Source organism: Eulemur rufifrons, chromosome 28 (genome assembly GCF_041146395.1).
Source record: "Eulemur rufifrons isolate Redbay chromosome 28, OSU_ERuf_1, whole genome shotgun sequence".
Taxonomy (NCBI): domain Eukaryota; kingdom Metazoa; phylum Chordata; class Mammalia; order Primates; family Lemuridae; genus Eulemur; species Eulemur rufifrons.
Genome location: NC_091010.1, coordinates 63326846 through 63339879, shown reverse-complemented (window position 1 = coordinate 63339879; position 13034 = coordinate 63326846). Strand labels below are relative to the sequence as shown.

At 35.9% G+C, this 13034-nt stretch overlaps 1 protein-coding gene across 4 annotated transcripts in view; it reads left to right on the top strand.

Moving 5' to 3' along the window:
* The window catches only part of ATE1 (arginyltransferase 1), a 114521-nt gene that overhangs the window by 22601 nt on the left and 78886 nt on the right, over positions 1–13034 (top strand). For all 4 annotated transcript variants that reach the window (XM_069460085.1, XM_069460082.1, XM_069460084.1 and 1 more), the window contains one exon: positions 11927–11959. In XM_069460085.1, coding sequence (XP_069316186.1) covers positions 11927–11959 — 33 coding nt within the window. The remainder of the gene's footprint in view (positions 1–11926; positions 11960–13034) is intronic.

The window sequence follows — 13034 nt, the reverse complement described above, 5'->3', positions numbered from 1 at the left end:
CAGACACCTGCCTGCTTCTAAAAAAGTTCCTATTGAAGATCTGTACTACAAAGGGATTTCCTTTTGTGAGCATGCCATTCCCTGTCCAGTTAAACAGGGTAAACTCGTCAGGCCCCATGGTCACCTCTGTTCCATGTTTTCATTCTTCTGTGTCACACATAGACAAATGGTAACAAGAACACATAATGGAAGATGGACATAGTTTATCACTTGCTGGGTGTCTTTGTGAGCACCAGAGCTACTCTTCCGGCATAGACTGCAGAGCATGTCATCTTTGCTTCTATTCACGTTGTTTGAAACACAGCACTCTTTTTGAATCCATGGAGGAAGCTATTGGAAATGTTATCCTAAGGCCACATGTACTCAATTGAACAGGAGGACTGTTTTTCTCCATTTGTTGATAGATACATAATCATGATGTTCACAGTGTTCCTCACCATTTGTGTTTTAAAGAAATCTATACAAGGCTTAAAAAAAAGATTAATAAACCTAATTATTAGAACTATTTTAGGCTTTTTTAAAAAAGTTTACATGTTATTTTGAAGTCATATCCCTAGGATTAATAAGTAAATCTGAATTATATATTTTTACTTTAATTTTTAAAAAACTTTAAACTTGAAAATTTCAGGCCTTCATGGGGTGGAGGTAATGGTATAGTGAAGCCCCCTGTGACCACTACTCAGCTTTAACGCTGTTGACACTTGGTCAGTCTCATTTCCTCTTGCCACTTTTGTTTGTTGGAGTATCTGAAAACAAGTCCCCCATATCATGGTCCTTTATACTTGTAAATACTTTGTTGTTGTCTTATTTTTTTTTTTTTTTTTTTTTTTTTTTAGAGACAGGGTCTTACTGTGTTGCCCAGGCTGGACTCAAACTCCTGGGCTCAAGTGATCCTCCCGCTTCAGCTTCCCAAGTAGCTGGGACTGCAGGTGTGCACCACCGTGCCTGGCTTGTTGTTGGTTTTGATTCCATCATGTGACCTTATATGAATTTAAAACTTGTAATGACTAAGGTTATTTCATGCTGCTGTGCTTTCTTTCTCAGAAAGCACTGTTTTTGTAACTTAGTTCAGAGAACTTCCTGTCAAAGGTTGAAATATAAGGAGACCACTTATGTGGGATACTTATTTTGGGGAGAGTTATCTTACTCAGGCATATTAGTCAGTGAGTGTGGAAAAGGTTATGATGAGTCCATTCCTACCCCATGGAGACGGAGGGAGAGTGAAGCATCTGCATTGCTGTCTCACTGCAGCCACCAGGGAGTGCTGGAGATCTAGGCTTGTGTGGCTTGTGCAAGCTGGGTGTTCACAGTCCAAAGAAGTATGGATAAATGCTTTTCTTTTCTTTTTCTTCTTATTTTTAAATAACCTCTATGTTTTAGAGATGATAGGTAAATGCTTTTCTTTTACCATTTTGTTGTAAATAATTTTCATTGAGATATTGAAGTGATAATTACAAGTTATTCTTTTGCTTGTTAAAGGATTTAAATATTTTCTGGAACTTAACCTAGAGAAGCTTTCAGCTTCATTTTTCTCTTAAAAGTTTTACGTTTTGTGTGTTTACTTTCTCAGTGTATCAGAGAATTGTCATTCTCCTTTGATTATACAGAGACCACATAATCACATATAGGCATTTACAGTACAGTTTTTGGAAACTGTGGCTTTAGGCGAAATAATATATTAAGAAACCCATTTACCATAGGCTAATTGATTGAAACAGGACTTAAGTTATACAGGATATTTCTCATGTACATCTTCGGGGTGTGGAGGAAACCAGAAGACCCAGAGCAAACCCATGTTGACCTGGGGAGAACATGTCAGCTGCACATAGACAGTGTCCCTGGCCAAGAAGTGATTTTTGCCCCCTCATCAATGTTATAATGAAATCATGATGAATGAAAGGATGCTATCCCAGGACCTGCTGTGCTACAGGTTGAATAGCCCTAATCTGATAGCCTGAAATGCTCCAAAATCCGAAACTTTTTGAATGCTGACCTGACTCTCAAAGGATTGGAGGATTTTAAATTTTTGGATTAGGTTTGCTTAATATTTATAAGTACTTAATTTTAAATTTGAATGATGGCAAGATCTGAACATTTTAAATATATACACACACACACACACACACACACACACGTATTTTGAGACAGGGTCTCTCTCTGTTGCCCCGACTAGAGTGCAGTGGCGTCATCCTAGCTCACGGCAACCTCAAACTCCTGGGCTCCTCCTGCTTCAGCATCCCAAGTAGTGCTAATTTTTCTGTGTTTTGTAGAGATGGGTGGAGTCTTGCTCTTGCTCAGGGTGGTCTTGAACTCTTGACCTGGAGCACTGCTCCCACCTTGGCCTCCCAAAGTGTTAGGATTACAGACATAAGCACTGTGCCCAGCCAAAAAAAATTTTTTAAGGACAGGGCTAACTTACTTGAATAAAGTAAAGGACTCAGGCAATTATTTGTATAATTCAATCTAAAAAGCCACTTTTTATCTGTAACCCTTAAGTCAGGGCACACTGGCGTATTATAGTCTGTGACAAGACATTTGTTACTAATAGTTAAATTACAAAGCTTTTGAATTACCTACTTAATTGGAGCAGATACACTGCTGTATCCCTAGAATGTTACTTTTTGGGGAAATCCAAAGAGGTGAAGTTAAAGCTAGCACTGGAAATAGTTTTCTTAAAATTTCTTTTGGTCAACAATTTTCCTAAAACTTGTCTCAGATCACAAAATCATGGCATTCTACCTATTAGAGGTGAAAGGATCTTAGTGATTATATAAATTAACTTCTCTTCTTTTAGATAATTAAATAATTTGCCCCAGGTAACATGTGGTCAGTGGCAGGACAATATGTAGAAATTTCAGTGCTTTTTATACTAGACCACGGTGTTGCTATTTGAAAGAGTTAAAGTGGGCTAAATAATTAATACAGAATAACTGACATCAGTAAATGAAGTTTTCAAGGTAAGCAGATTTTCTGAAACATTTTTATTGCTAAGATATAATGTACACTAATTTAAAATGGCAATCTTCCCAAAATGTATCGTGTACTTCCTGCCTTCTCAAACAGAATGGTGAGCAGGTCTTGCCTGTTGATAATGGCTCTCATATTCCCATAGGAATATTGTTCTGCTCTTGCTATATTTCAGTGTGCCACATGCCGCTGCTTTTTCTTTAAAGTTACTCCGTTGTAACCTTTTATCTTTTATCTCTCTTGCAGTCAGTTCTTACTGTGTTAGCTTGTCTAGTATTAGCATTTGTTTTCTTTCTAATTTGTAGTTTTTTAAATGTATTTGTTAAAATATTATTGAGCATCTACTGTGTGTCAGGTGCTATTCAAGAGGCATTTGGTATGGTTAGCAAATCAGTGAATAAATCAGGTAAAGATTAAGGCCGGGCATGGTAGCTCACATTTGTGATCCTAGCACTTTGGGAGGCTGAGGTGGAAGGATCACTTGAGGCCAGGATTTCAAGACCAGCCTGGGCAATGTAGTGAGACCCCATCTCTTAAAAAAAAAAAAAAAAAAAAAAAAGGAGGCTGCAGCAGATGATTGCTTGAGCCCAGGAGTTCCAGGCTGTGCTCCAGCCTGGGTAACATAGCAAGACCCTGTGTCTAAAAAAAAAAAAAAAAAAGCCCCAAATCCCTTGTTCTTGTGGGCTTATGTTCTGGAGTAGGGGGATGGTCACAGATAGTCATTAACCAATAAGCCTAATAAATCAGTAAATTATATCATAGGTTGGCAGGGGCTGTTATGAGAAAAGTAGAGCAGGTATAAGGGAGGGTTGGAAGTGTTGGTTATTGGCTTGGAAACTAGATCAGCAAGTTTATTGTTAGTAAAGTTACAGTCAAGAGGAAAATGGGAAAAGGAGCTTTAGGGATTCTTCTGTGAGTTGGGCAAATGAGCATTAGGAAATACCTTTCTGATTCCTCATTTTACCCTTTATTATTTTCCCTGGGGATTTGTCTTTGATTTGAATGTCTGAAGTTCTGCAGTAGCTCGATAATTGACCTCTATTAATGTGTAACTTAATATAAGTATGATAACTATTATGGTTAATTTGTACATACTTGAATTATTTTTTTTTCCCATGGCCTGGACAATAGTTCGTTTATATTGTTTTTTGAAAGTTGAGGAATGAGACAGTGAAATGGAATGTTAGGTGTCAAATGGAATGTTTGGCATGAAATGGATGTTGATTCTTGATTAACCACTTGCCTGAAAACAAATGTGCCCAGTGATAAATTATTTGGATTGAATGGTATGAAGGTGATACCAGTACTACCAGACGGTGCTTGCTATGTTTACAGTCCCGTACGTTTTGGGTCAGAATGCTGATGCTGCGAAGGCTGAGTAACACCAAGAGTGAGAGTGTGAACTCTAATCAGTCATTTCTGCTGCAGATCTCAGCTTCCTACTTATTACTCTGTGGCTTTGAGCAGGTTCCTGATTCCTGAGTTTTCTTCACGCCAGGTTCCTCATTTATAAACATGGGATCGGGGGTGCCACAACAGGATTTGGTGTGGTGATTAAATAAGATCATACTTGTGAAGGTGCCCCGCCAAACAATAATTGGCTACACTTTAGTTACTAGGATATAGATGATGCTATGCTATCAGGACCCAACAGGGATACTAAGGTTAAGGCAAATAAGTGATACTTCTGGTTACCCAGTCAGCATTTGCAAACGAAATTATATTTTTCCTTGTTTTTCTATTTTAATTCAAATCAGTCCTTTCAAAGGAAAAAAGTAATATTCAGAACCACTCAGTTTGGCTCATCAACGTGTAATTTTAGTCTTTAAAATAAGAATTTTTAATTCTATTTTGATTCATCCTACTATACTACATACAACCTGGAAAAGGTATTATTTGGGGAAGGATTTATATATATGTGTGTGCGTGTGTGAGTGTTTTTAAAGAGACAGGGCCTCACCATGCAAATGCTATCATAGCTCTCACTACCTCCTGGAACTCCTGGGCACAAGATATCCTTCTGATCTTCCTGCCTCAGCCTCCCAAGTAGCTGGGACCGCAGGCACACACCACCATGCCCAGTGACTATATGTGTATTTCTTAATTGTTTTACCTAGAGCTGGAGACAAAGGAACTATAGGTTATCTCTGGTTTTTTTTACTCTGGTGGTAGAGCTTCTTGATTATATTTGGAATAGATTTCTCATTTTGATAAATTAGCTATATTGGGTTCCTGTAATCCATAACATCCTTTGTGCTTGTTACACCAGCTTATGAAAGTACCATGCCAGAATCTGAGGAAATACGATGTCCAGCAGAGTGCCTGGAATGGAGTGGACGCCCAGTGAACATTTCCTTGAATGAATGAGCAGCTGAGTTGACTATTTTTAAGGAACAGCTGGAGAGAGAACTCAGTTTTGCCAAATTGAAAGCTACTCAGGGAGAAAATGGTGTTCTTGAAACTTGTGACATGAAGCAAAAAGGAAAATTCAAATGATGTCATAAGCTTTTGACAGTTGTCCTGCTATAATAAGTAAAAGCTGCTTTTAATTTCCTGAGTGAGAGAGTTGAGCAATTTACCTACGAGTTAAGCACATTTTAGTGAGTGCAAAGCTCATGTGATAGAATAATCTTGCTGTGAGCACCATTTGTCTTTAGCTTTTGTATTTGAGGTCTGTTTTTTCCATTAAATCTGAGGAGCATCAAGTTTTATGACCTTCTGGTAATGACTTGACAAGTGAACAATACTACCTATTGATGACTAGTCTAAGCAAGGAAAGTTTGTGTTTTTGCTGTGATCATTCATTTTATATGCCAAATAATTTTAGGTAACTGCTTGCATGATTAAAAGCAGTTGATTTTCATCTAGTCAGTAGTTAGTTATAAAAGTAAAAAAATATACTATATGATTATCCAGAGCATAGTCTGCCTTTAAGAATATGTAAAAATAGGAAATATATTTATATAGGCCTGTAAATATTTATATATTTACATTTGTTGGCTTTTATGTGACAGTCATTCAAGAAATAGCTCAACATTTTATGCTTAGAATGGCTCCCATACTTCCTTCTCTTGGGCTTTGGAGGAATTCGATCTTCTATTCAACCAATCATATAAACATTTAATTGCTAGCATGTTCCAGTCGCTGTGGTAAATCCTGGGATTGCACAGATGAATAAGACATGATTCCTATGCATTTTAGCTAACATAAAATGAATTTCAAAATACTTCTTAAAGCTTCTTTTTATAGGTTTGCATTGATGTTTAAAATCTTAAAATGCTAATGTTAAAAATTATTGGAAATATATGTACTTGTGGGAATATTTGTTCTGGGCAAATATTGGAATCTTTCAAGACGCATTTTATTACAGTTCCTTCCATGGCATTGGCTTGAGCATTAGCTCATTCACCAGGGATGTTATTGGGTAGGAACCAGAACTCTTAAAGGGGCAAAAAGGGGCCAGTGATTGATTAATAGTTTGTATTGGATTTTTCTGACACTGTTGACAGCCATACTGAGTATTTTCAGTTAGAGCTGTCAGGGACTAGTGTTTCCTAAAATGAGCTTTGTGGAAAATTGATCCTGTGGTGTGTTAATAGATGTTACATGAAATTAAAAACAAACACACAAAAATCGCTGGTTATGGAACTTTGGAAAAGCACTTGATTAAATGGAATTGAAGAGTTTTTTATTTGTGAGTGCAGGAATTCTCAGAGTCTTTAATATGTCAGTATACCTTGTAATTCTTTAAGGTGAGGAGAAAGGGAAGGTGAGGCAGCTAGAGTATGCAGCATTTCCCAAACTTATTTGGCCACGGAATCATTTTTTCAGAGAGTGTCTCAGGAGCCTGGCACGCCACAGGACACAAGCAGGGGAAAGCTGAAATCATTTTGCAGATAAAAAACCAAGGCCCAAATAATGTAAGTGACTCACTCGAGGAGGTAGAGCTAGTGAGATTCCAAGCTAACTCTTAGATCACTGTTCTTTCCACTGGCAAAAGGAGATATAGTGCCTCAGAAGACATAGGTTTAAATATGTTAGAATGTAAATAAGATTTTTGTGTCATTGTTTAAGATTTATTGAAGCTTCGTGTCCTGTCCAAGGTTCTAGGTCTAATCAGTACAAGTGGTTAGTTAGTCCTTTCAGCTGCATTGGTAATAAATAGAATAGAGAATAGCTGTAAAAAATAAATTTAGGGAATTATAATACCTGAATCTGTCCATTTTATTCCCTGCTAATAGGATAAACAAGATGTTAGTTCTCAAATGTTAGTTTTGACTCCTGTTTAGTGGAGATTTAATTCTTATTCTGGTGATGACTTTTTTAATGGGTGCTAGCTATGTCTTTAGGCTGCTTTTGAAGGTTTCATTTTTCTGAAGTGAAATATGAAACAATGAAACTTTTGTGGAATCAAATTAATTTCTAAGAGTTGTAGATTTAGGAGAGATACATTTTTAACATCAAACTTGGTCTTGCACTGCCAATTTAAAACAGTGTAAATATGTATCAGAAATTGTACAGGGGATGGGAAGGGAGTCTAAAGTGTTATTTAACTTAACATAATTTAGAATCTTAACTGAATTAAAGCTTCCAAATTCCTGATAGAATTTAGTATTTTACATTGAAGTGTGATTTAGATTGATAACTGAAAATTTTAAATAAAGATTTTGTTAGATTATGGCCTAGAACAGACCTGTCCCTGACAAATTGTAAGACAGTATAATGCAGTAGGCGAAAGGCTAAAGAAATATGACCAGAAGTATATTTTGTTAATGCAAAGGAATTTTGGATAATTGATATGAGCAGTTGTAAGACTTGGAATTTTATTTTGGCAAATAGAGACACCTCACTGATGTTCCTTGGTTTAGAAAAAGAAAATAATCTGTGGTTTATCTTTGTAAAAATTGCCTTTTTGTGTTCAGTGTTTCCTTTTTCTTTAAAATATAGGAATTTAACCATGGTTACAAAAGAAAAGGCATTTCTGGAACATAGTGGCTTAAATTCCTTATCTGTTGAATATTTTATATTACAAAGATAAAAGAATTGATTATAGTTTTGCTGGGATCTTTTAACAAAATTAGCAGTATGTATTTCTCAATCCTTGTCTCTTCCCACCCTATCCCTTGAATAACTTGGAAAAAGAAAGAACTTACTAATAATAACTGATAGGAAGTCTTACTACAATTTTGTTCACTTGGAAAACTGTTTAAAGAATCTTGGTAAGCATTAAGGGCTTCCCTGGAGGGAATGAGAAGGTGATGTGTTATGAGACAGGCTACCGATGATGAATAGAGTTGTGGTACCAGGAGTGGTAAGAAAGAATGCTTTAAGAAAAGCAAGATTAGTAAGTAGCAGTAGCTTTCGAACATGAGCGGGGATCTCTGTGTATCTTTATTTTCTTTTTAGAGACCTAAAGGATTTTAAAAATGGTACTGATACCTTTTATGCCTAGATTCTAAATATAGACCATAATCCTTACGTTTTTTTAAAAAATTCAAGACCTTGACAGAATAATTTTCAATTAGAATTTTTATGAATTCACGTGAATCAAATTGGTAGTTATTGATACTGTTATAAACAGAAAGCTTTCCTGTTAAGTTTGAAAAGACAAATATCGGGCAGTTTATTTCTATTTTCAGTTATATTAAATCAAGATACTTCCTAGAAGTAATCCTTAAAATTGATACATAGAAAAATAAAGAATATATGCTGGGCATGGTGGCTCAAATCTGTAATTCCAGCACTTTGAGAGGCTGAGGTGGGAGGATCACTTGAGGCCAGGAGTTTGAGACTAGCTTGGGCAATAATAGCAAGACCTCGTCTCTACAAAAAATAAAAAAATTGGCCGGGCATGGTGGTGTGTGCTTGTAGTACTAGCCACTCGGGAGTCGGATCGCTTGAGCCCAGGAATTCAAGGTTGCAGTGAGCTAGGACCGTACCACTGCACTCCAGCCTGGGTGACAGAATGAGACCCTGTCTCTAAAAATAAAAAAAGAAAGAATATGGTTATCTTTGCCTCTGATTGTTTCTGAAATGATTAAGTATATTCCTGTCTGTAAAATCAGTAAGATATTTTGTAAAACACATTAAATCTTTTTAGTTTTCTCAATATTATTCCTGAATATCTTGAAAAGGCTCTTTTCATAAACCAATTAACTATACTCATTATTTCTTATTAAATAGTTCTGTTAGTGTAGCCATATTAAAAAGGTGGTATTAATGTGGACTACATCTGCGGCCATAGTCCTTTTTTTTTTTTTTAAATAGACTTTATTTTTTTAATAATTTTAGGTTCACAGCAAAATTGAGCCATAGTCTTGTCTTACACTGATCAGACATCATGGTAGTATTTATTAAAAGGAATCTGTCTCTACTATTAATTGCAATGTATACACAATATGTAGTTTGCAATCTCGTATTTGCTTTTTTGTAATTGTCTTTTTTCACAGTATTATCATTTGGACTGAATATAACATGTATAATTTCATTATGAAAGAATTCACTAACCAAAGTGAAACATGAAATAGCAACGGGTTTTACTGGCACACTAATAGAGAAGAGGCATTTTTTGAAATCTTTTTCATGTCCTGGGAATAGGAGTGTGAATGTGTGTCTTGTGATTTGTTATTCTGTTTTTACTGCTTTGGGATTGAAGGCTTTTATTTATGTATTTCATATTTTGGCAGCTTCAAACAGGACAGGAATTTTTAGGTCTGTTTTGAAAAAGCTCTGACATGAGTGTTGGACACATACACATGCCAAAGATGTGTGTAAATTATTGGAGCTTCAAGAAATGTTAGTTTTCTTAGAGAGTATATATACTTCTCTTTATTTTTAAAGTAACTTCCATCCTAATTAATGCATCAATTACTATTGAACATGAGTTAATTATAAATTCAAAAGTATGCGTATAAATAGTTAATATGCATTTATGGAGGAAAGCATAGAAACCCTACAATATCAAATTTCTGATTGTAAAATAAAAATTTACTGTGCCTCATTTTTCTCCAGTGATAAAATTGACTAAACTTTCAACTGGCACTTTTTACTCTTGGGAGGAAGAGGTAGGGGTTATCTTAGTTTGAGCTACTGTAAAAGAATCCAGCACCACAAAGCTTGCATTTTCAGTTTCAATAAAATTATTTTTTTTATATCAGCATTATGAAAACTTTATATTTTGGTATATCTTGCACTTTCAGAAAGTTCTCTTAATAGCCAATATAATTGAACTGCATGTTGATATTTAAATTAAAAAATTCTTACAGTCTCTGTATTTTAATATATGTGTCATCTAGGGCCTAGATGATATTAGTTAATTGCATGGCTTTGGCATGATATTTTCAAAATATATTTTTTAGGTTTTTTTAGGGGGTGTCTGATATATTTTTAAAACTTTATTATGGAAAACTTTAAACATTTACAAAGTAGAGAGAATCATATAATGAACCCTTATATATTCATCTTATGTCCTTACTAGTTTAAGATCATGTCCAATTTTATCTACATACTCCCCCCATTCCTTTTCTCTCTACTTCTCCAGTGATTGGGAAGGAAATCCAAGACATGACATAATTTCATTGATAATATTTCAACGTGTAACTCTAAAAGAGAATGCAAGTTATTTGTATTCCCTGTGAGTACTAGCTAGCTTTGTTGTAGAGAGGAAGTCACAAGTGCTTTGAAACAGGCCTGTCAGTGCATTTTATTATAGTTAATTTGCATTTAGAAAGATCAAGAATTTGTATTACTTAGTATTATATTATTACAGTAAATCTCAAAAGATTCGAAATGTTGATTCTGTAAATGACATCTTTGAAAACGTTATGAATTACCATCATGTATATGAAGTTATGTGACAGACCTCATTGCGGAGCTAACTACAGTTTGCTTTGTCATTTGTTTATGCCCCCCTCCAATTTGTTTGTTTATTTAAGTGCTGAGAAACAGGCAGCATTTAACTGCCTGTGATATTTCAGGTGATACTCTTTAAACCTCTGTGAGTGTCATAAAAAAGACAAAGGTGAGGGAAAAGGGAGAGAGGGGAGGGAGATAAGAAAAAGGAAGTAAGGCAGGAAGGAAAGAGATGTGGGACTGAGAAAAGAGAAAGGACAGAACAGGGTAAATGTCACAGCCAAGGTGCCAAATTGTGGAGATAAACTTCATCTTTCCCTCACTAAGCCAACCTCCTCCCTTGGTCTTGACTTTTTTTTTTCTTTTTGAGACAGAGTCTTGCTCTGTCACCCGGGCTAAGTGCGGTGGTGTCATCATAGCTCACTGCAGCCTCAAACTCCTGGCCCCAAATGATCCTCCTGCGTCAGCCTCCCAAGTAGCTGGGACTACAGGTGTGCAACACTACGTCTGGCTAATTTTTCTATTTTTTGTAAAAATGAGATCTTGCTATGTTGTCCAGGCTGGTCTCAAACTCCTGGCCTCAATTGATCCTCCCGCTTTGGTCTCTCCAAGTGCTAGGATTACAGACATGAACCACTCATCTTGACTTTTTTCTCTCTCCCTTTTCTTGATCCACACCCACCGCTTTGATTTCTATTGTCTTCCTCTCTTGGCATTTACTAAACTTTACCTGTCACATTTAGAGTCAGAAAGATTGCTGATTCCTTTCTTATAGGGTGTTTTTATTATGTAGGGGTTGTGAGATAAAACATAAACAAAATATTTTAGGACTAATTTATTGTACTTTATTTGCTTTTATATGGATTTTTAAGAATGTTTATTTAAACTACTTCAAATAGTTGTATACATACTATGGGTTAGGTTGAACCTTTCTATGCTCTGTGGATGAATTATACAAATGTATGAAGACACTGATTTAATATAGATCTTTGGGTTTACTTTAGATGTTCTTACTGGAAAATTGTGTAATAGTTTTTCCTTTTTCTCTGTTCTTTTTTGCTGTCCATTTACTGGATGAAATTGATTCTGTGTGAATTTGACTCTGCAGTTCACGAGATTCCTTTGCAGTTCACCTTTGGAGGTAAGAATTTACTCACCTTGTTACCAGTATTGCTAATTGAACACCACTGTTGGTATCTTTCATTAGACATTTATTTGATAATTTAGGAGTGATCATTTTGGTGTGACACATATATTCTTCAGTAACAGTAATAGGGTAAATGTAGCCTTTTTTTGAATAAAAGTTCCTAGAAGTTACAGCTATTCCCCTTCATAACAGGTCATTGCCTCTTTTTATAAGTACATTTTCTTCTTCAGTATGTAGAGAGAAAGCAGTCCTTCATTTTAAAGAGCTTCATTGTATCTTTATAACTCCCATAACATTTTGTTTAACATCAGCCTTATTCTCTATAAATTGCCCTGGTATTAAAAGAGACCTAGAGAAATCATAGGCAAAGGCTGTCATCAAGGGAGTTTTGTTGGTTTGGAAGACCATTTTAAAATCCACGAATTGGTAAGAGAAGAGCAAAAAGGGCTTAGCTTTATTGAGTTTCTGTTATAGAACCCAGGCACTATTCTGGGTTCCTTTTTTCATTTACTCCTCATCATGGTTCTCAGTAGAACTGAAAATATAGTTTTAAAATTGTGAGATAAAAATTTTTAGTTGTTTACAGAATCAGATATCGCTGTGAGCTGTTGTTGCAGAAGAACTTACAGATGATTGGTGAAACTTGGAAAAAGACCCAGGGAAGGGGAGGAGGTGACAAGACTTGGAACCAAACCTGGGTTTAAGAGAATGTGTCCACTTACTAGCATGACACTGGCAAATCACAACTTTCCTGAGCCCCAGTTTTCTCTTATCTTTGAAACACAAATAATAATTTGTACTTGTCAAGTGAGGCAGTGGAAATGGGAGCAGTTATAAACTGTACTATTCAAGTCAGTGATGGTTTGTACTCTCCTGTTAAGCTACACTTCAGCCCCACACGATGAGACTCTATTCCTTCCCTTTGTGTCTGTTATTTCACTTTATGCTCCCTTTCTAACTGCTCAAATCATATTCCTCTATAGGGTTGATACTTTGTCCCCTGTGAGACCATCTCTGACCTCTTCACATGGAGGCAATTGTTTCCTTTTCTACATCTGTAACATTGTGT